The sequence below is a fragment of the Myxocyprinus asiaticus genome, chromosome 24, assembly GCF_019703515.2.
Source record: "Myxocyprinus asiaticus isolate MX2 ecotype Aquarium Trade chromosome 24, UBuf_Myxa_2, whole genome shotgun sequence".
NCBI lineage: Eukaryota > Metazoa > Chordata > Actinopteri > Cypriniformes > Catostomidae > Myxocyprinus > Myxocyprinus asiaticus.
Window position 1 is genome coordinate 41765114 of NC_059367.1, and position 25336 is coordinate 41790449.

Sequence of the window (25336 nt, forward strand, 5' to 3'; positions counted from 1 at the left end):
ATAAATCAAAACTGTGTTTATATTTTAGCATCTTCAAAGTAGTCACTCTTTGCCTAGAATTTTCAGACATGTACTCTTGACATTTTCTCAACCAACTTCTTGAGGTGTCACCCTGGGATGATTTTTAAACAGTATTGAAGGAGTTCCCATCTATGTTGGGCACTTATTGGCTGCTTTTCTTAATTATTTGTCAATTAAGTCATCAATTTCAAAAAAAAATTTTTTTTTAAATGACATTTTAGTTTTGTAATTAAATCTATTAATATGTTGGCACAATTATATTTTTGTCTACAAAACTAATTTCAAACATTCAAGCATACGCCTTCAGATCAAAAGATTTTTAAGATCATGAGAAACATTTCAGGCAAGTGACCCCAAACTTTTGAACAGTAGTGTATGTTGTAAATCTGAATAGTAATATATCTGAATATAATTGAAAATCGAAATATACTGTATAGTTATAAATCTGAATATGTAGTGGTAAATTTAAATATTTAGTTACACATTCTTAAAATATAGTTATTAATATAAATATACATATAGTTTTAAATACTAAAAAATATAGTTATAAATCTGAATATATAAATGCAACTGAATATATACAGTTATACATCTGAATATATAATTGTTAAACTGAATTAATTGAAAATCTGAATATATAGTTATAAATACTGAAAATATAGTTATAAATCTGAATATATAAATGCAACTGAATATAGTTATAAATCTGAATGTATACTGTATATACATGTAAATCCTGGATATATAAATGTAACTTTGAATATATCAATATAAATTCATGGTCATGCTCAGGCTTAGTTAATAAAAAAATAAAAAAAAAAAAAAAAATTATAATAAATGAAATGTTATTGTAAATACATTTTTACATAGGCACAATTTCTATTTGTCTACCAAACTAATTTTAAGCAGTTTAAGCCTTTAGATCAAAAGATTTTTCGGTACGTAAGAAACATAAATTCAGTCAATTGTGTTCAAACGTTTGACTGAAAGTGCAAATAGTAAAACTTTTTAATGTTCAAGTGTTAAGAGATGCAGAAATATCATCCATGAATGTTCTGAATGTGTCCACTAGAGGACCTTACTGGGACGTTTCACAGCAGGTGTCCCGTGCAACACCATGGTAACAACAGTTGTCAAAGTGTTCTGCTTCAGCCAGCTCAACTTTCTCACCATTGTTAAGATAATGCTTCAAACACGCTGCATTAAGCAAGCAGGGAAATTATGCACAGAGGGCATGTGTCACTTTAGAGGAGGAGATGTATTCAAAACACACAGGAATGCAGGAGATAAAGACAGGAACACATCATATAAGAGTATTTATGAGATTTTATAATGAGGAATTTACTACTGTATATGGGTCCTTATCATGAAGCAGTGCCATTTGTGTGCTATATGTCCACATGAATTACTGCTGATATAATTAATAAAACATTGAACTTAGTCAAGTTATTTGATAGATTTTACTTCGTTTAGTGTGTAAAACAAGAGAACTTAAAAAAAATATGAATTAAATATTTTATTTCTAGTAATATCAACCAATTTGCATTCATCACAATTACATTTTAATGAGTTATATAGAATTGACAAAATTCTTCTTTTATTCAAAGTTAAATATTCAGAGAAAATGTAAAATATGTCTTTGTTGCTGTTCAACTCTGTTATGCTGTGACATTTCCCTTTTAACAATAATTAAATCTTGCTTTCAGTTCAGTCTTTCTGACAACATATTAAGGGTGTAACATCATACTTTTTTTGACCACATCGTTCAAACAGAAGTGTGTTTCAGACCAAAAATATCTGAAGGTGTTTTTAAATATTCCCTATTTCAGTGGAATGCCCAAAATTAAAGGCTTATAACTCTACAAAAAAATAAATAAAAAAATAATAATAATAAATAAATAAAAAGAGGGTCAATTGCTTGGTATCATTTTAAAGAAAACTTTTCAAATGTTGTAATGATTACGATTCATTATATATTATGTAAATTATGAGACTCTCAGCCTAAGAAAAATCACAAAAAAAACTTAGAGCCAAAAATTGACTTTTTTCTTATTTGTCTGATTTGACATTATGTATCTCTGGGTGTAAATAAGGTAGATCCAAATCTGCTTTTGTTTTGTTCCCAATCATGTCAAGTGCAACTGAGTAAAAGTTTGTGTTGATACGACAAAGCAATCAAAAGTTATATCATTACAAAAATAATGTATCCTAGTGTCCTCTCCAAACAAATAAAACACAATAATTGTACATAACTATTTACCCATGCAAATACAACAATCACTAAGGGCATGCAAAGCATCTCTCCAAAGCATGCAGGCATGAGTAACAATATCTCATTCAGTTCCATTCTGTGTCATCTGAGCCATCATTGAGTCTGTGTCATGTACCTGGTGCCATCTCCGGGTGGCAATATGTAATTAGATTGAACTCTCTGCCCATATTTGGATGACCTCCACCGCTGGTTGCAGCAATCTGAATTGTAATATGATTGGTTTAGCATTCCATGATGCTGGACAACATACTAGATAATTTCTGATGAAGTCATCTGATCCAGGAAAGCTAACATGTTTTTAACCAGATAGCACATTATGTGCTGTGTACACATTGTGCTTCGTGTGCATCTAATGATGTATGCATCTGATTACATTGTGTGTAGGCACGTTTTAACAGGAATCCCCTCTTCTAAGTAATGATATGTGATAGTTTATGAGCTGTTTATTTTTTGTAAAGTTATTAGCGAAAATGTGGTTTATAAGGAATAACTGTTTACATGTAACATGTATGTCAAAGACATATACTTAAATATTACTCGCTATATTACTGTCTGTGAGTAAAACAAATTGGCTGGTTGTATTCTACTCTTTCAGAGCTTTCCAATGACATATGACACATGGCTATTTGATCATTTTGATGTTTTTACCGATTATAATAATATTTACAGTGCAAAATTATTAATAAATTATCAAAACGAAACACTTCTGATTTGTCTGCAAATTTCAAAGCACTTGTTCAGTTTTCGTCATAATGTGTACATGCACTGTAAAGTACAGCTTCTAAGCTTTAAAACAATACATATTCTGTGTTGGTCAAGACTGTAGTTATTTATTTTTTGATAAAAAAAATCTCAACGGTGGGCCAATAAAAGCTTAAAGGTACTCCGTAAATACAGTTGTCACTCCCCTATTTAGTGCTTAATCCCGTTCTGTACACACAGATTTCAGTAATTTACAGGAGTGAAAACCCAGTCTCATGACAAATCGTATGTGACGATTTGGACCTTTTACCCATTACATCGTAATAATAATAGTACGAGATGGCAAAATTGTTTGGAACGAGATGAGGGAAGTGTATTACAGGTTATTGACATACATCAGTCATTTGTATTGCATAAATAAAAATTGAACAAGTAACCAAATTTGTTCACGGAAGTTCCCTATCTGTCACTCACTCGACGTTGTGTCGATGTAGTGACACTAGGGGTCACTCTTGGGAGCCCGAGACACCTCTGCTCTTTAATAAAAGGCCAATGAAAATTGGCGAGTGGTATTTGCATGCCACTCCCTCGGACATACGGGTATAAAAGGAGCTGGTATGCAACCACTCATTCAGATTTTCTCTTGGGAGCCGAACGGTCATGCACAATGAGCTGAATTCCCACGACTGTTCGTTCACCTCTGCTGGATCTGACGGCGCATTTCAGCGGCTTCTCCCCCCTCTGCACTGGTGCACTGCAGAGAATGCCACTGGGCGCTTCAGCAGAAATAAAAGAGTATATTTCTCTAAAAGAGCGGCACACACGGAACGTCTTTTTAAAGACACGTCTTTTTAAAGATGCCTTTCCTTTGTGTGTTATTCCTGGTTGCGCTCGTTATCTCTCAACTTCTGACGGTCACGATCACTGTCTTTTGTGTCTGGGCACTGCTCACATGGAGACAGCATTCGTGGATGGGTCATGTACTCATTGCGAGAACATGTCCATGGCAACGATGCGGTCGGGGCTTACCTTCGTAAGAAAGCAAGTCACCCCAGAGGCTCCCCGCCTCGGTCCTTCTACCCACAGGTATGAGCCAGCGCGGCTAGCACTGGGGGTGATTTGGGAACCCCAATGGGACCACCTCCACCGGGTATCCCCCCACGGACCTCCCAGTCCCCAGCACGCTCGTCTGCCCCGATCAGGCTTCCGGATGAGTCTGCTGGCTCATCTCATGGCAAGTTCGACCTCTTATTCGGAGCCCGCGAAGGCCAAGGCCTACGGTGCCGCTGGACAAGCCGCCTCCGCCCTGCACGCCATGGCTCTTCTGCAAGTCCGCCAAGGCGCTAAAGGAACTGCACGAGGGTAGTTCCGCCCCAGGATTGATGCAGGAGGGTCAAGTGTTTGGTATCATTGTAAAGAAAACTTTACATTTTTTTAATCTTAAGGACTACGTACATTCTGAGACTCTCAGCCTAAGAAACTGCTGAAAAAAAATAAAAAAATAATATTGAGCCAAAAATGTACTTTTTTCCCTTATTTTTCTGATTTGACATTATATCTGGGTGTAAATGACGTGGCTCCGAAAAACTGCTTTTGTTTTGATCCCATTCATCTGTAATTATTGTGTTGATATGACAAAGCAATCAAAAGTTAAAGCATAGCAAAAATAATTTATCATAGTGTCCAAAAACATCTCCAAGTGTCCAAAAGCCACTCCAAACAAATAAAACATAATAATTGTACATAAGAACTAATTACACATGCAAACCCAACAATGACTAAAGGTTTGCATTAGCATGTAGACATGATTTTAGTAATGAGATTTCATATAATGAGTTTCATTCTGTGCCATCTGAGTCATCACTGAGTCTGTGTCATTTCTCCTGGTGGCCATATTTAACATTTTGCTTCGTGTTGATTATCTAATGATCAATGCATCTGATTACTTTGTGTGTGGACTCATTTGAAAGATAATCACCCCCTCTAAGTAATGATATGTGATATTTTATGTTCTGTTTATTTTATGTGAACTTATAAGTGAAAAGCTGCATATAAGCAACACCAACATAATTGACATATACTTAGCTATTACTCGCTATACTTTTGTCTCTTTGAGAGCTTTCCAACAACATATGACACATGGCTATTTGATGAGTTTGAGGTTTTTACTGATTTCAATAATATGTACTTTGTGCAATTGTTTTTTAATAAATTATCAAAACGGACCACTTCTGATCTTTCTGCAAATTTCAAAGCACTTGTTCAGTTTTGGTCATAATGCCTGCATGCATTCTAAGCTTTCAAATGATACCAATTTTGTGTTAGTCAAGACTATAGTTATTAATATTTTTTTAGTTATTTTATATTATTTTTCTCGCAGGCCCATCTGAGCTCAAAGGGTAAAGATAGACCTACTGTGAGCTCCGAGGTTGTTAATCGGTGGTATATGCTTTTGTTAAACTATCAGTCTGTGCTTTTTCAATGTACTTATTCAAAATCGTTTTTAGTGGTGGAATTTCTGTTGAAGAACTACACTTCCCATAATCCTGAAGTACACCAAACAAGTTCTGCAGTGAATGCCCACTCGCATGATGCACTGTGAATGATGCAATCAAGTCGGTCTCCCTACACTCAGACTACTTACTATACTATATCTGTATATATCTAAATATTTTGCAATAAAACTGAAATATATTGCTCCTATACTTAAAATCAACAACTTTAAATCAATCATTTTACATTTTTCTATAGTTTTTTTATTTGGTTACGATATTAGAAATGCTTAATGGGATTGTAGTTCATACCCTCAAAGACAGCCTGTCAGATTTTCAAATACTTTTGGTAGCCCTTTACAATATTTGTTAACATTACTAAATGCATTAGGTATCATGAACTAACAATGAACAAAATATTTAACAGCATTTATTATTCTTTTAATATAAATTAAAAAAGATTCAATTGTTAATTTTTAGTTCAAGTCAGTTCATAATGCATTAACAAATGTTATACCACGGGTCTGTTGAATGCTTGATTCTGACTGGTTGACAGACGTTCTAAGGTGTTTTTAATTATTTTTCAACTAAACGCACGGCTATGAAGTAGTTCCAGATCTTGACCGCATAATGGTTTCATATCACTTCGCCAAAATATTCCAGTTATTTCAAAGAGCCATACAGGCTACCACAGCAAAATAATCAGTTAAAATAAACACATTGGTTAAGTACATAGAATTAAAAATGACAAACAATGTCTATAATATCCAAAATGTATTTCAATTTCAGTTGAAAAGCGGTCTTGCACTCACTCTCTCTCTCTTTCGCTCTCGCCTCAACCACACTCACACATGCTGACACACATACATACGCGTGCACATGTAACAGGAGCCAGCTAGTACGTGATAGCTGTGCGGTATGTGTAAACCTCACTCCCCTGGCCTCAAGAGGCACACTAGTGACTGATGCCAGAAGCTGTAGCTTTTAGCCTCTTCGTTAGCGCACCCGCATCCCATGCCAGGAGACGCCGGTTTGAATCCTGCTCGGAGCGGATTGTGCAGGACCGGTTACAGTGGTACCGAAACCCAGTTGGGAGTGAGGTTTAGAGGGGTGAGTGTAACGGGAGCCAGCTGGTAGGTAGCTGTGCAGTGTGTAAACCTCACTTCCCTGGCCTAAAGAGGCGCACTAGTGACTGATGCTAGAGGCTGTAGCGTAGACGCCAGTTTGAATCCCGTTTGGAGCAGGTCGAGCATGACTGGTTACAGTGGTGCCATGAACCAGGGGTGAGTGTAACAACCTCACTCCCCTGGCCTCAAGAGGCACACTAGCGACTGATGCTAGAGTCTGTAGCCTTTAGCCTTCTCGTTAGCGCGCCCGCCTCCCATGCCAGGAGACGCCGGTTTGAATCCTGCTCGAAGCGGGTTGTGCAGGACTGGTTACATGCACACACAAACACACACTCGAGTCGCGACCAAAAAACAAATTCGCCCGCAACCCCGTGACTTGATCAATACAACAGTTTCTAAATTATCCGAAATAACTTTTAATATGTGCAAGTGTTATTTGTATTTCACCTTAATCTAGCTCCAGTAAAGCAGCGCAAGCATCGCAATCATCCGTTGCTAGTTCCAAAGTTACATTTTCGAACTAGCAACGATGGCTCGGGCTGTATCAAAACACGATGCTGAATCTGTGGCAGAAGAAATTAGTTCCACTCACAAGAGTGTTTGACGGAGGAAAACCAGAAAATGTATTGATATAAAACCCTGAATGATGCCTTAAGGTGTGGTAACCATGGTATATGCAGAATAATTGACTCCAGCCCATTAAAAAATATAATGGCTCTCCGCTTCACGACCGCATTACAACCTCGGGTGTGCATTATTTTTAAATAATTAAATGGCCCGTCATCAATTATTCCTTTCTTAACATATACAAATTTAAATTTTCAAAATGTATTATATAGTATACGAAAAGTATTGAACATTGTTAGTTTATGTTAACTAATGTATGTAGTTAACAAATACAACCTTATTGTAAGTGTTACTTTTTTCTTTCAAATAAAAGTTTGTAATGTTGTGAGCTGGTTGGCTTGGTTCATGGCTTATAACTCTTTTATGAAGAATTGTATGAAATGCCTATGGAAAAAAAAATACTTCCGGAACCAAGATGGCTGAAAAAGTGGGCGGGCACTGCTGCGCTCTATTTCAGGAGCGACTCCTGTATTCAGTACACACACCGAATGACAATTTTCAAACATTCACTCATGTATTGGAAATGCAAATGTAACTCCCAAAACATTGCAGTGTGCATGTGGCCTTTTATAACTGTCATTATGTGTCTTTTGTTAACAGGATGTAATAAGTGGATTTAAGCTAAAGTCAGAGAGCTTAATCTGTACAGGTAAACTGTGATTTCTCTGACCTGTAGGTGTTCGTGAGGGAGGTGTGCTGCTCTTCTTCTCTCCAGTGCTGGACTGGCTGGAGTTTGCCGAATCATAATTGGACAGTGAGCTTGAGGGCGAGCAGATGTCAAAGTGGGCTGCCAGGGGCGCCGCGATGGGCAGGGTGGCATTGGGAGAGGACAGGCCCGAGTCAGGCTGCTTATACTCCAGATCTGTGGAAGGGTCCCGGGACAAAACTCGGTGCTCCACACTCTGAGAAGAAGCCAGAGTTTGAATACATCAGAATTCTCACAGTATGAATGTTAACATGCTCTATACTGTCTCCCAAAATAGTACTGATCGGACTCTTGGACAATTTTTTTTTACATATGGATCTAGGGTTAAGATCAAGCAATTGAACCAAGTGTGAAAACAGCAACATTCATTGTGATCAAAAGGTTTTCTATTTATTGGGTTATTGTTAGATTTAAGGCCCTTTCACATCAAACACAATTTGTTGCCGCAATTTCTCACCATAATGAAGATTTTAAATATAAACTTTGGATTCCTCTGGAGGCTTTCACCTGGAGTGAGCATTTGCGAGCTTACAAAGTGAGTTTTTTTGATGTGTTGTTTTTTTCCTCTTCTGGTAATGAAATGCCATGACCAATAGAATTTGAGTTTTAGATCATGTCAGGAGCCGCTGCAGTTACCAAAACCAGCAAAATTGCTGCCGCTAAAGTATGGAGCTAGAACAGTGACTAAAGTGTTTGGATCTAAATGTACTTTATTTGAATTCAAGAAATGTGACATTAAAAAAAAAAAAGAAATTAAAAAAATAAATAAATAAAAAAAAAATATATATATATATATATAATTCATATTTTCAAAATCAATGCCAAAATTTCCCAGTTTCTGCCAGGGTATGCAAACTTTTGAGCACAACTGTATATATATATATATATTAGTATTTTATAAATTTGTATTTTTAACTTCCTGAGACCCCGTATCCACATGTGTGGACATTACGTTTTGCCTTCACTATAGGCTATGCATAATTTAATTTAATGAAAACTGTTAAAGTTCAGGAGACTCTGTCATTAAAGGGTTAAACTTTCAACGCAGCGAGTCATGTGACCAAAAACATGGCGCCGATCTCAGCTGAGTTTTTCTTTGGGAGAAACGGCAACAAAACTACATCTGATAAGAAACCTCATTAAGTTTTTACCTTAAAAACTGTTTGAGTCAAAACAGTAGAGTCTCTAGTTTCATCCGATATGCAGTTGTAAAAATTGTATCAATTTATTGTGAAACAGCACGTTGTTAAACACAATGACCACGTACGTGGACTATATGCTCATTTTCCTTAAAATATCCTATATTCACTGTGCATTATCACATTGAGAATCAATGGATGCATCCAAAAGCTGGAAAATGTTGATTTCAGTGGCTGTATATGGAGTTAGGATGAAAATAAGGTGCATTTCAAACTGTTCTTAGACCAGTGCAGACAGACAGCACACTGGAGGTTAAGTCATTCCCTAATTAGGGGGCAAGGGAGCAAGGGAGCATCCTATAGCTTTCCTATGCAGCCAAGTGCATTCACTCTTAACATCCAATCAAAATTTCAGATTCAGGCTGTAGATGATGTTTGGATCACTCAACATGTTTGACAGACATGTGACAATGGTAATCAGTACATAGATTCAGAATTTTTCACGCAAATTTTTATTTTAACATGGTTGGCAGTGAATGGACTATACTGGCCATTACTTTGAATCAGAATTATTTATGCTAATTATGATGTAATGTCTGTAACGTATCAAAAACTTGAATAACCAACACTCGTGGAAACATAATAAACAATTTGATATAAATAAAATCTGACTTTCTATACCTTGGTATTATTTAAAATGTAACAAATTAGTCACACTGTCCACTAGGGCTGCAACCACTAATCGATAAAATCGATAATTATCGATAATGGAAATCATCGACAACTAATTTAATTATTGATCAGTTGGATATTTTCAGTAAGCACGGAGAAAACCCGTCAGTGATGTCACTTCACAGCCAAGTGAAAAATGTGTTGCATTATGAAAAACAGCAGAGACAAGTTGAAGTGGAAAAAACACGACCCAAGCTGTCCAGTGCACGAGAGCACTTTATAAATACCTCAAAGAAGATCATAATAAGCATACAGTTTAATGTGGAGTGGTTGCTGTGTCAGGTGCGTTGACAGAGTGCTTGTACTGTTTGATGCGCGAGAGTTGTTTCTATCAGGCACATCACTTACATTTTACTGCTATTTTCTGAATATGAATTCAAAATCAGCTGCGTATTTCACAAAACTATTTGTTCTTACCACAAGCGAGTCTCCGTTAAAGTGATTAAACTGTCCAACATCATACCACGATTTCAGTTTCAATGTATCAATTGTGCAGCTTTCATGGATATCAGACTGAAGTCTCAGCAGTCAAGGTGTGCCGGTTTTTAAAGTGTTTTCTCCTGCTCATGTAAGCGCATGTAATCAGAGACTATTTAGCAGAGACCGGCCACTTCTATTTAAATGAATGGGAGAAATTGGAACTCTCAACCAAGAAGCTCTAGCGCCCAACGGTCAACGGATGCAGAAAGGAAGTCCCGCGCATGCGCATTAGCTATACAAGCCAGGAAAATGTTGTGTTTTAGCATAATATGAGGTAAAGAAGCACAATTTATGATTCCAATATTATCAGATTTTATTGCTGATTTGAAATATGTTCTTTGATCGTAATCTTGACTGACAATTTTTGAGTTTTCGGTGTCCCACCATTCAAGTAGATAGGAGCTGCAGTGGCATGACTGGAAATAACCTTCCGAGAGCGTTCCAAAGATAGCCGACAGTGGATTGACTTGCTAGAAAGACTTTTATGTAATACAGTGAGCACCGGGATGAGCCTTTTCAGCGTGAGAGTGAATCTGCACAGGATTTAAAGATGACTGTACTATATTAAACTGTATGTAATGCTGAATATAATGTATAATAATGTTAAGGGTCCTGATATTTGAAAGCCCTCCTCATAATGCCACATGTAATGTCTGATTTCACTAGTAAATTTATACTATGGCAAACATTATTATACACACTTTTTTTTTAAAAGAATAGTTTAGAACCATGTAATTGGTGAAAATACTATTTTAAAAACTATAATACTAAAATACTTAAATGTATGTAATCAGTAACAGCATACAAGCATATGTATCTAACAAAATTATGCATTGTTCAGTTGGGAAGAATTATTAATATTTCTATTTTTGTGTAATTATTGCCCTCTGCTGAACTGATTTATTTGTCCCACTCCATCCCCGATGGATCATTTTACTCTTTAATGATGAGCACTTTTTGTTACGTTTTAAAAGTAAAAGAACTGTTTCGCATATGTCCTGAAAGAAATAATAATAATAAATTCAGACTTAACTTTTCACAATTCAGGCTTTGTTCAAAGTTTTGTGAGAGTACAGAATTGTGAATTCACTACAGTAAATCAAACCTAATCCTTACACCCTTTATCATATCAGTTTTTTGAAAAATCATATCATATTTTCTTTGCATGTTTCTTAGGGATTATTAGTTACAAATCAAAAAGGGGAATGGAAAATGCACACAGCAGTCACGCTCGGGTCTCATTAAACAGCAGTTTTTGTTTTGACTGAGGTGGAATCGTAAACAAACTAGGCAAAAGGTCAAGCTTCCATGTTACTCGGGGAAAAGTAGAAGTTATCAGAACAGTTGAACTTAGCATTTCGGTCAATCACAGAGCTACCAGAATTCTCTGGCATGGTACGATGTGGTAAAGATAGTATTCAGATGACGTCACGACATAGCGCTGTTGCCATATTGTAGGGAAACAGATCAAAACCATTTGTCTGGCAGTGCAATGGGAGGAATAGTATTACTAAATACCATATAGTGTAGTGTGGTATTTACTGTAAAGTTTGGTATAAATGTACAAGTTTATATTCTATATAAATTCTTTTATATATAGTTGATTTTTAAAAGGTAGCCAGTTGTGTGAAAATATTAACCTGATATTTCACAATCTGAATACTTACAGCCAACTCCTACTCTCAAATTATATATATATATATATATAAACAAAATCTGCCACAAAAATCTTCAATATTGTTAAATGTCACATGCCTAGAATTCAAATAATAATAATAAAAAAAAAACGGATTCAAATACTTTAGTCAATAAACACTTGCCATTGCAAGAATCAAACAAACATTAAAGGCTCAACAAAGCAAATGTCCATAAAAAATGAAAACATTCATGAACATGTTTTGGAGTAGTTATGATCAGAATAAATACAACAATCTATACTCTGCTTTTGTTGTAAAACCCTTATTAAAACAATACTTGACCCAAAAATGAAAATTCTGTAAAAATGTACTCACCCTCATGTCATTTCAAACCTATATTGCTGTCTTTCTTCCATGGAATATGAAAGGAGTTATTTTTGGTTAAAACGTCCAAGCTGCTCTTTTCCATACAAAGAAATGCAAGATTTTCAGTGAATTAAGTTTTTTTTTAGCTTGAAAGTCCCTGGCCCCCATCCACTTGCATTGTATGGAAGAGAGCAGCTCGGACATTCCACTAATCTTCGCCTATGTGTATGGAACAATGAGGGTGAGTACTTTGTACACAAAACTGTGTGTCTCTTTGTGTGAGTGAGTGAGTGTGTCTAACCATGTTTTCGACTGTGCGGAGGTACTTGGCACACTGTTGATGCCCATTGTATTCAGCTAGATCTGCTGCTGAGAATCCATCCTGATCTCGTATGCCCAGATCCACTCCATTCACCACTAGAATCTGACAGCACTGCAGAAAGACACACAACTTTATATCAACACAATATACATTAGCATAATCTGGGACCTGGTCATTAAATATTTTTGGTGGTCGAATGATTTTGCTACTTTTCATACTTATGGATTTGAACAAACCCCTAACCCTAAATATTAAGTTTATTCTCTCTCATCATTTACTCACCCTCATGCCATAATGACTTTCTTTCTCTGAAGATATAGTTTTAACCACTGGAATTTTATGGATTACTTTTATGCTGCCTTTGTGCTTTTGGAGCTTAAACATTTTGGTACCCATTCACTTGCATTGTGAGGACTTACAGAGCTGATATGTTCAAAAAACCTTCATTTGTGTTCAGCAGAAGAAAGTCATACACATCTGGGATGGCGTGAGGCTGAATAAATGATAAGAGAATTTTCATTTTTGGGTGAACTATCCCTTTAAGTGTGTAATTTGTCCCACACTCTTTGTGCTATTGACAGGAATGATACAGTACCTCAAATCGCTATTCATTTTCTAAGCAATCGAACTTCGCCCACAGACCATAAAACAGGAGAAAAAATGGCCTCGCACTGAAAGAGGGACTCAAAGCATACTGGGGCCTCATTTATAAAACACAGGTATGACCAGATTTGATCCTAAATTCCATGGATTTGATATTACGTCAAAAGTGAAGAACAAATCTGGATTTATAAAAGCAGAAACTGACATGAAAATGTTCTTATTTGTATGCCAACTGCAAAGCATGCATATAAACTCTTCTTGCTTGTGGTCCAGTGTGCCAGTGCTCTTGATTTTTTGATTACTTTTATTGATGCAAATGCAAATAAGTCAGTGTCAGACTGAATTGAGTGACCACGTTTACATGCACAAGAATTTCCCAACATGAGTCCAAATGTGGTCATATTTACATTATTTATGTGTCAAGAAAAATGCCTTATTCTGAATATTTGCTTTAACAGAATTTATTTATATCGCCAACATCTGCATGTTTCCATTAATTTTGAGACCTACGAGATAACAGGAGTAATATACAGTATGTACAGGAATATGTCAAGCAGAGAAAATATTTTACAGCCCTTAAATCATAGCTAAATTAATACACATATGAGTGAATACCTGCGATTTATAAAATGTGATGCATTTAGGAACATTTTTTTTTTTTGTAATGTTTTATAAATAATTCATCAGAACATTGAAATTGGCATCCATTCACATTTAGGATAATTCTATGCATGTCTTTATAAATGAGGCCCCAGAATATCACAGAGACCTGGGTGTGGACTGGGCCAATTGTGACTTGGGACAGTAAGCAACCACCAACAGTATCAGGTTCAACCACCCAGGACGTCCTTGCAACCAATCGGACTGGACCTTAAATTACGATATATAATGCTGTTAAATCTTCAAAACATCAACAACATTAACATTTCTCTTGGAATAAAAACATATATTGTGTATATATGATGAGATACACTGCATGTGTCAACAATTATTGACCAAATTAAAATCATCAGAATATCAGTCCAAAGCATGAGAACACCAGTATTAAAAATCGATATATGTCGAATATGCATGATATGAATTTGGAATGTTCAATCATAATATGTAAAATGTAAAATATATAGTTAAGACATTTAAAAACAGAAGCACAAAAAGGTTTTAAAAGTGCGAAATAACCTTTTTAGTTTTTTTTAAATTTGTAATGTTTTATTATAATTATGGAAATTATTTATTTTAAGAAGAATAAACTAGCTTTTGTACCTCTTTGTAAATTTTAAAATATAACAAACAAAACAAAATAATGATATCAGCTTATAGTTTTTGGTTAAAATCGGTATCCTATTGCATGGACAAAAATGTACACATCGGTACGTCGCTACTGGTTTCCCAAACACTGTCTGGACAAACAGAAAGTCCCGCTCCAAACACATACCATAGGTTGCATAAATGTTGCTCTGTCGGGTTAGTCGATATGCTCAAACAAACAGAGCAATGTTTTGATAGCACCACATGGTCACAGTGTTTAAACATTTAGGTGAAATCAACATACAAATGGCTTGCTTATAGTTGATTCTACATATTAAGCTGGGAATTAACAACCAAAAATTAAACACATTCACCATTATATAAAAATGTAAATCTAAAAAATATATTAATATATGTTTTGCTAATTTGAGTAGAACTCTCAGCTCTGTTTAACAGTGTTTTACCACATTTCAATCCATTCCACAGAATTCTGCAGTTTTTGTTAACTAAACAGCATCAGTTGAAAGGGTGTTTGCTGTTCCTGTAGGCTATGAATATTTGTCTTTAGTCATTGTGGTGATGGGGGTGTGGTCATGTGTCTGTCTGTGGGAGAGAGTGACCGAGAGCGCAGTCTTGACATGTATTGAGTGTATTAAAAAGTTTATGTTATCTTATTGAGTGTTGTGAAGAATCTACGTGAATTGAGTGCATTAAAATACAAGATGCTGAAGGCAGAAAATAAAAGACTCGCCTGCATTGCTTCGTTGTCTCCTGACTCCTCCATTGTCCAAAAAGAACCAAACCTACTACAGTGGTGCCGAATCCCAGGAATTTGGAAGACAACGCCATTATGGAGTCTTCACTGCTGGGCGAAGTTATCAAGTTCCTCGCCAGCATCCAGCAGACCCAGCATCAAGCCCTCATGGAGTTATGCCTGGAGCAGGAACAGCGCTTCCAACTCCTGCTCCAGGCCCAAGCGGAGGACCGGCAGGCGTTCTGGAGCCTGATTGACAGAGAGGGGGCTGACGCTGCGACCCCCCCGGAGGCCACTTCCCCTGTGACCCTCATGAGGCCTACCTCGACCTGTTCAAGAAAACTGCTGAGGTGTGGAAGTGGCCGCCCGACCAGTGGGCCCAGCAAATTTTCACCGCCAGCCTCCTTAATTACCACGATCTAGAAAGCCATCCTGCAGCGGGCTGGTTGTAGTCCAACAGAGTCGCCAGCGGTTCTGATCCCTGAGGTTTGGGAGGCATGGCCACCCATTTGCCATTGCCCAACAGCTCCGGGATGCCTGCCGGAAATGGTTTCTGGCTGAGGGGACCCGTGGCGCCGTGGACATCGTCGACCTGGTGGTACTGGAGCAGTTCATCTCCCAGCTTCCTCATGGTATGGCTGAGTGGGTCCAGTGCCACCACCCGGCATTGATGGAAGAGGCCGTCCAGCTGGCAGAGGACTACATGGCGGCATTTCCTGGAAGCAGCGAAGCAGACTCTTTTTCTTCTCTCTCCTGCATCTCAAACCCCCCACCCCCCACCCCCACCCACCCAAACCCCTTCCCCGGTTCTTCCCTTTATCTGTGTCCCCCACTTCTCCTGTCTCTCTCCGCTCTCCTCCCCAGGTTGACAGGACCACCCCACGAGTGAGGTAGGGAAGCCTGGGCCGGTCTGTTGGGGCTGCGGGGAAGCCGGGCACTTCCAGGATCAGTGCTCGGCGATGGAGGTGGCGACACTGATCCATGACAGTCTGCAGGCCACCCACAATCGGGCAGGGGCATATCGTATACCAGTGAGTCTAAAGGGGATACATACCAAGCTTTGGTGGATTCAGGCTGTTCTCAAACCTCCATTCACCAAACCTGGTGCAAAACGAGGCATTGGGCACGGATAAATGGGTGAGGGTGCAGTGCGTGCGCGGGAATATTCACATGTATCTGGTGGTTACCATTGAGGTACTATTCAGGGGAAAAAATTATAGAGTTGAGGCCGCGGTTAATTCCCGCCTCACCCATCCACTGATTTTTGGGAAAGAATTGGCCTGATTTTAAGAATCTATTAAGGGAAATATGTGTGGATGGGTCCTGTAAAATGTTGTCTCGTGTGACATGCGATGCTATGGCTGGAGAGGCGGTGCCAGGGCTGTCTACATCTGCTTCGCATCAAGATGACGCAGGAGAGAGAGTTCCCGTACTCAGGGGATTCCCTGAGGGGAATTTCCCTCTAGAACAGTCACGTGATGAGTCTGTCAAACACGTTTGACCAAGTGAGAGTAATCGATGGTCAACAGCTCCGGCCTCACATCGCACTCACATATCCATATTTTTCAATCATCAAAGATAGGTTGTATCGAGTGACGAGGACATTCAAACAAAAGAAAATACAACCCAATTGTTAGTACTGAAGAGCCATCGGGAAACCCTCTTCCAGGTGGCTCACCATAATCCAATGGCTGGCCATCTAGGTCACAAAAAAAACACAACCGAATAATGGCCCATTTTTTTTGGCTGGGCATTCACGGGGACGTTCGCAAATGGTGTGCGGCATGCCGTGAATGTCAGTTGGTGAATCCACCAGCCACCCCAAAAGCGCCATTGCACCCTCTACTGCTAATCGAGGTCCCCTTCGAAAGAAATGGCATGGACCTTGTCGGGCCATTAGAACGTACCGCACACGGACATCACTTTGTATTACTTCTGGTGGACTATGCAACATGATATCCGGAAGCAGTACCCCTTACGCAACACCTCAGCATGTAGTGTTGCGGAGGAGGCATCCTTCAGAATTATCTCCCAAGTGGGGGTTCCAAAAGAAATCCTCACTGATCAAGGCACTACCTTTATGTCACGAACACAACGTGAACTATACAAATTGTTAGGTATTAAATCGACTCGCACCAGTGTTTACCACCCACAAACGGATGGGTTGGTGGAACGATGTAATGAAACCTTAAAAAACATCATTCGTAAGTTCGTACATGAGGATGCTAGAAATTGGGATAAGTGGCTCGATCCCCTGTTATTTGCAGTGCGAGAGGTCCCGCAAGCCTCCACAGGGATTTCCCCATTCGAGCTGCTGTATGGGTGTCGGCCGGCTTGGGAGGAGGGACCTTCAAACAGTAACAGTGAAATTCAGTACATTCTTGATCTTAGAGCAAAACTCTACACTTTGGGTCAATTAACACAGGAGAATTTGCTCCAAGCTCAGGAACGTCAAAGACAGCTGGATGACAGGGGCACTCGACTACGGGAATTCACACCAGGAGATAAAGCACTTGTATTACTGCCCACCTCAAGCTCTAAATTACTCGCCAAGTGGCAAGGGCCCTCTGAGTTCACACGGTGATTCGGAGATCTTGATTATGAGGTTAAGCGAATGGATAGGGGTGGAGCACGTCAAGTGTACCATCTCAACCTCCTAAAATCTTGGAGGGAGGTGGTCCCTGTGGCCTTAGCGACGGTGGTCCCCGAGTTCAGGCCGTAGGTGACTCTCAAACCAAATTCATTCACCTCAGTCCCGTGTGGAGACCACCTCTCACCGTTGCAGCTCACAGACTTGGCCAAGTTCAAATGGAATTTGTGGACGTGTTCTCGCCTCTCCCTGGTCGCACAAACCTCATAGAGCACCACATCGAGACCACCCTGCGGGTGGTGGTTCGTAGTCTATCGCCTTCCTGAACACAAAAAAAGGTTGTTAATGAAGAATTAGAGGCAATGCTTGATATGGGCGTAATAGAAGAGTTGCACAGCGATTGGGCCAGCCCGGTGTTTCTGGTACATAAGAGTGACAGGACGGTCCGGTTCTGTGTAGACTATCGCAAAGTGAATGCGGTGTCCAAATTTGACGCGTACCCAATGCCTCGTATTGACGAATTGCTTGATCAGTTGGGCGTGGCTCAATTTTATTTAACACTGGACTTAACAAAGGGTTATTGGCAGATCCCTTTAACTCCAATCTTCCAATAAAAAATGACTTTTTCCACACCATTCGGCTTATACCAATTTGTGACCCTTCCGTTCGGTTTGTTCGGGGCCCCGGCCACGTTTCAGTGTCTCATGGACAAAATTCTCAGACCCCATACAGCATATGCTGCTGCATATTTAGATTACATTATTATCTATAGTAATGACTGGCAGTGGCACATGCAACACCTGAATGCTGTCCAGAGGTCGCTGCGATGAGCGAGGCTCACGGCAAACCCGAAGAAGTGCGCAATTGGGCGGGTGGAAGTTCGGTATCTGAGCTTCCACTTGGGCCACGGGCAGGTGCGACCCCAGGTTAACAAAAACGCAGTGATCGCAGCCTGTCTGCGGCCCAAGACCAAAAAGGAGGTGAGACAGTTTCAGGGACTGGCTGGCTACTACCGAAGGTTTGTGCTTAGTTACTCTGACATCACCAGCCCGATGACTGATCTGACTAGAAAAGGGGCCCCCGATCCAGTCCAGTATACGGAGTCGTGCCAACAGGCTTTCCTAAAAATAAAATCTGCTTTGTGGGAGGCCGCTTTTTCATGCTCCTAATTTCTCTCTGCCCCTTATTTTGCAGACGGATGCATCTGAGAGAGGGCTGGGGGCAGTGCTCTCGCAGGAGGTGGAGGGGGGGAGCGACCGGTGCTGTACATTAGTCGTAAGCTCTCGCAGAGAGAGACTAAGTACAGCACCGTGGAGAAGGAATGTCTGGCAGTTAAGTGGGCCGTCCTCACTCTCCGCTACTACCTGCTGGGGCAGGCCTTCACCCTCTGTTCAGACCAAGCCCCACTCCAGTGGCTCCACAGCATGAAGGATACCAATGCGTGGATCACCCGTTGGTACCTGCCGCATCAGCTGTTCAAATCTGAGGTGATCCACAGACCAGGAGTGCAGATGGCTGTGGCTGACTTTCTCTCCAGAAATGGGGGGGCGGGGGGGGGGGGAGTTGGCAGGCCGGAAGTGTTGCCCTGGCCTTAGTCGGGCGGTGGGGATATGTGGTGATGGGTGCGTGGTCATGTGTCTGTCAGCGGAAGAGAGAGAGCGACCAAGAGCAAGGTCTCGACGTGTATTGAGTGTATTAAAAAGTATATGTTATCTTATTGAGTGTTTTGAAGAATGTACATGAATTGAGTGCATTAAAATACAAGACACTGAAGGCAGAAAATAAAAGACTGGCCTGCACTGCTTCGTTGTCTCCTGACTCCTTTTACTGAAAGTAGTAAAAGGGTACTTTGTTTAATGACAGCTGTCATACATTCAGCCCTCGGGGGAGAGCAAGAGACAATACTCTCTGACTCATTCTCTCCCTCGCTCTTTCTGTCATGCAGCTGAGATGGATAATGTTACAAATGAATAAAGATGGCGTACTTCTGTGGAAAATTCTGCAACCGACTACACAGCACTCTCACAATAACATGAGAACTGACTTCTCATTTTCATTTCTGTTATTAAGAATGTATTAATTCCCTCAAAGGATGGACGGCAGTCCGAATGAGAGTATCAGGGTGTTGTTTAAAGGTGAGGAAAATGTGAATGGAAATGTTCCAGTATGCAAATAGAAAAACAATACAATTGACTTTTTCATCTAAATGATAACATACCATACCATAGACTTTAAATAAAGCTACCGATATGGGCCAACACTAATTCTACCCCTAATAGAAAACTTTCTGTATTTTATATTTAAAAACAAAAATTAAACAATAAACATTTAGTTTATTTATTAAAAAAAAATGTTTCCATATGAAAACTTCCCTAAAGGGAGGTTTTGTCAGATTTAGCTCACTCCTAATGACAAATCTGCCCCCAAAGTATAGTTATCTAAACACACACACAAACACACACCTACACTCATTTCTTTACCCCTCAATAGCCCATGGTAAACAGCTCATTTAAAACGTTCAACAACACAACAGAATCAGGCTTAGGTTGCTGCTATAACAAATACAGCAAGAAAAAGATGTGCATAACCATTAAAGAACAATGTAATGTATTATTTTTAAAATACACTATATGTGTCACTCAAACTTTTTTATAGCACCACAGAGACACAGTTTAAAAACAAATTCACACACACACACAACACACACACACACACACACACACACACACACACACACACACACACACACACATATTCATTAACTTAACCCCAGCTATACTGTGATGTAAAATTAGAGGTTGTGTTCTATTGTGTTGTGTTCTATGGACAAAGCAAACTAAATAACCCTAAAACCAAATATTCAAAATATTATTTACACCTTTTTACCCTGCTAGAAAATGAAACAAAATTAAGTGGAAAATAATTTAAGTAACAGTGATAGAGAGAAATACACTAGTGGTGGAGCGTAAGGGAATTTTCCGGTGGAGGCTAAATATTAGCCTAATTGTATAAACTAACAAAACATTGCAGGTTTTATTATATCTTTTTTGCTAATAATTATGCTCCTATACAAAGATGAGCTCTTCCTGATATGTTAAAAATATCTTGATAATTAACGATGCATTTTAATCTTTCCGATAGCCAACCCAATACTTGTCTATATAACAAGCAGAATAGAACAAATCAATCACTTGTTGCCATCTACAGACTGACTCATTTATAAAATGAATGGAGGGCCCCATTCCAACTAACATCAATTCACCATGTTAAGCGCAACTCTATTATCCACTCTTTCATTGGACCAATCATTTGGCAATATCACTGTCTACACCACAGACAGAAGTGGTGGCAAAAAGACCAGCACGAAAAGTAAACCAAACCTGTAGTTAGCTTACCCAACGTTCCTTAAAAATTAGCTTTTATCTTTAAATTGTCTAGTTAAGCTAAATGAAAAGCTTGCTGGTCTCTACACAGGAACTGTTTACGTCGGGGGCGGAGGGCATGATTATTTTTCATCACCAGGTAATTTCCAAACAACAACAGTAGCTTCCGTCTGCAGCAAGGAGTGCTTTTTCAATCTACAACAACGATAAAAACCCCACAAAAATGTCAGACATCAAAAGAGTTCAGGAAACGCAGAGGAAACAAGCACTCTACTTGCGATAGAGTCTTCTACAGAGATCCGAGATAAACAAGAGAAATCGCAAAAGAAAAAAGTATGCGTGGAGAAACGGCAAGAAATGTTGCACGCCGGCTTCAATTGGACAACTGACCAAATCATAAGCAAATTCAAAACTTAAAGAGAGTACAGGGAGCATAAGAGACCCAAGTAAAGTGGCAGTGGAAGGAGCAAGGATGTTTTGGACTCTGTCCTCGGACACTGACCATCCAGCTAACTAACCAGGCATTGAATTCAGTCGGTCTCACTTGAGACAAACACTGAATCGCATTTGGATTGCATTTCTCTCTATTTTTAAATACAGGCTCGGCTCGAGGACCATCGCAATTTCGGTGGAAAAGGGCTAACAGAGTACTCACAGATTGCAATTAACCAAGTAAAATCACAAATGTACAGCAGTGGATGTATACTGAGCACAAGACTCATTTAATTTTGTGATTTGATTAACTTAACCAGTACTGAACGGCACTATTATCATCCCTTTCACCATGTTTGGCTTTCAACAGGTAAAGACATTTTTCGTGGGCAGACCGCTTATCCTATTTCTGTGAGGCAAACAGATAGCAGCCGTAGTAAGCACATAAAGCACATTATTCACAAGGTCACAATTAATTTTAAATTGAAGGTTCGAGCAGAATGGAGAACTAAACTGTAAAATATAAAAATATAAAAACATAAATAATATAAAAATATGCAGCATGTGTCCAGAGAACACTGCTGTCCTGTGTGACTAGGGTACACCACTGCTCGAAGCAAATCGTTTTTTACTAACGACTAATGACAGCAAATTATGGACTTCTGAAGCAGCAAATCAAGTGGGTATACCGAGGGTATATGCACATATTGATCCTTAGAAGTCATTATACGCAAACAGCCCTGGGAAAAAAGTAAACATACGGTGTATACATGTGTATGGCCCCGACTATACTACTGGATATGGGTCCGCCCTTGGTAGTGATCGCCGCAGGGCCCAGTGGGCCCACCGGTTGCACTGCCTTAAGGACAGCCATGAACTCTAAACATTGCTAAAAAAAACTTATTTGATATCATATGTATTAAATCATATAGTATACTGTATATTAGACATGCTGTAGTCATTTAATAAGGCATACTTGTAAATAAAGTTTAATTTACTGATTTTTATTGTATACAGTTATATATTTACATATTTTGTCTGTTAAGCAGAATAAAACTGCTTAGTGTAAAAATGTAACAGTTTGGTCAGATATACTGTAACAGTTTGGCTAAGGGGCCCAGTGGTCTTGTGGCTTGTTTGCCCAGTCTTGGTGTGCCGAGGGAGTACTATAGAATAAACACAGAAACATCAACAATTGGCAGCGTATGACATACAACGATGCCAAATAAGACGAACTAGACATAGAGGCTCTTTCAACAGAAATCTAAATTTCCTCCTAAAGACAAAACAAACATTTTCCTTATAGCACAATTTGTTTAATGCTGACACACCTTGGGTCTCCATTTCAGACATTCAATAGGTTGACTGGTACACTGGTCTAAATGATTTGTACCACAATGATCCTTTTATCTTAACTTCCTTCCTTCATCAGTGTAGGTGGTTATTCTAATGAAAACAATGTTGTTTTCATAATCTTTCATCCAAATGTAATAGCCTCTTTTTGTTCTGTTGAAGCGTGGGCGACATGGACAGGGAAAATAATATTAACCAATAAATGCCGTAAAGAAGTAATGTATCCTATCAAATCATTATCCAATCAAATCACAAAGAATAAAATCAAACCCTGTCCAACATTATTCAACATGAACACATGGGAAATCGACATGCTGCTTCCGAATTTTCATGTACCCTGAAATCGACCACCATTCTGCTGAATTACTAACAAGCACCATTCCCCATCAGACATTTTTGCATCAATTCAATTGTGTTTATCTTCCCATGTGGCGATACTCATAGCGTGCAAGCAAACTCTCAGACATGAGTCTGGCTTCTATGGAAACCAGGAAGTTATTGCTTTCATATAAACAATGGTAAGCACTATTAATTGCATTTTCCCTCTAAAATAAATTTTTTACTCCATAACAGTTAGGTTTAGGGTTGGAGTTTGAATTGGAGGTAGAGTTAATAAAATATGCATTCCTGTTTACTATGTTACATAATTTAAAACTACAAATACAACTGTCTTTTGGCTCCACACTGTGGACATTTCATCTCAACAACATTTCGGCCACTGGGGGCAGTGGTAAGCACAGACCGATTTCAGCAGCAGAACTTTTGACCTTCTGTCGCCGAATTCACAGCGTGATCAGTCTGATTTCCCTCGGAATATAAAAAAATCTTCCATAACTTTATAAAAGGAATAAATTCACAATCTACTGTTTATATAATAATGGTTGTTATATAATACAGTATTTTAGCCTACAAAGGCAAAACGCATCAACTCCGCCAACATTCAAACTGAGAAAAATGGCTTCAAAGTTTTCTAGTTTTAGTATGGGATTTGTAGTTACTGCAATTTTCACTCTGTTTTCTCTGAATCTGAACATAGTTGAATCAAATCTGTCTGTCATGGGACAGATCAAAGTCAAAGAGACATGATTTCGTTCACAACTTTTTGACAATGTGTAGTTACTGCGTCTTGCCTTTTGCCTTGTCACATAATGTCCTTTCCTTCCCAGTGATGTGTTTTAGATGTCAGAGCTGAAAAACTGTACTAAACAATAGTTGTTGTAGTAAATCGTGGTAGCTGCATACCTCCAGCTCTCCATTCTCAGCGGCATCATGCAGCGGCGTCCCTTCCCAGCTGTCAGTCACTATCTCCCCACCATGCAGTAGGAGCCAGCTGAGGACCTTGGCATGACCACGGCTGGCGGCAAAGTGCATGGCAGTGGCACCATCATTATCTCTGTCAGACAGACTGATCTCTGTGAAACTCATCTGTACAAAGACAAAAATGGGATATGGGCAGTGGTGTAGTCCTACCAAAAAAAAAGTGGTTTACTATTGGGGGGGGGGGGGGGTCTGTTCCTATAGACTGTAATTTACTGTACTGTAGACTGCATAATCTACATATAGAGAGCTGCGGAACTGCAACGCTGTACATATCGTAAATGGGTCATTCCTACAATTCAGTGACATTCCGGCTTTGAAACTTTTGAAAAATAAAACATACTTTTACAAGTGTTTTCATGTTTCATAATTACAGTGACATATTAAAGATTGTATTAGTCATACTGGTAAAGATAAATTACTAAAAAAAATTCAGATCTTCATCCAGTTAAACGGGAAACATCAGGGTGGACAATAACAGGGTGGACATTCAGTGGATAAATGAGCCACTACATGGACTGCGATTGATATCTAGAAAACATATTTGTAAACTAATATTGATGATTTGATTTTGGTTAACAAAAATACTGTATATTGAAATTTTCAATTATATTCATTTCCCATATATCTTCCCATAATAGGGTGGACATGTTATGCTTGACCACATATGACTAACACCACAATATAAAGGAAAACATAAATAAAACAATAGAGTTATAAACTTCAAATTACTCAAAGTAATTTTGCAGAATGGCTGATGTCCACCTCCAGTGCGTGTGATGTCATTTCCTAACATATATCTTCAATGAAAGGTCATGGTATCATGACATAACAGGGTGCGCAATAAATCAAGGGACACACAAAAAAACCTCCATTATCAGTGTTAAAATTACACATTTACTACAAATGAATACATGTTAGTCAGAGAATGTAACACTAAACTCTTAACTATATGTGGGGGAAAAAATAGAAATCCAATGATTTAGCATTTATTTTTGTCAAAGATAATTGACGTGCAGTTTTTGGGACATGAGGA

General features: G+C 38.9%; 1 protein-coding gene across 2 annotated transcripts in view; it reads right to left on the minus strand.

The window, feature by feature from the left end:
• LOC127415175 (espin-like) overlaps positions 1–25336 on the minus strand; it is a 154716-nt gene that overhangs the window by 84619 nt on the left and 44761 nt on the right. For both annotated transcript variants that reach the window (XM_051653797.1, XM_051653796.1), the window contains exons 4-6: positions 24226–24408; positions 12603–12734; positions 7912–8143 (exon numbers count right to left, since the gene is read on the minus strand). In XM_051653797.1, coding sequence (XP_051509757.1) covers positions 7912–8143; positions 12603–12734; positions 24226–24408 — 547 coding nt within the window. The remainder of the gene's footprint in view (positions 1–7911; positions 8144–12602; positions 12735–24225; positions 24409–25336) is intronic.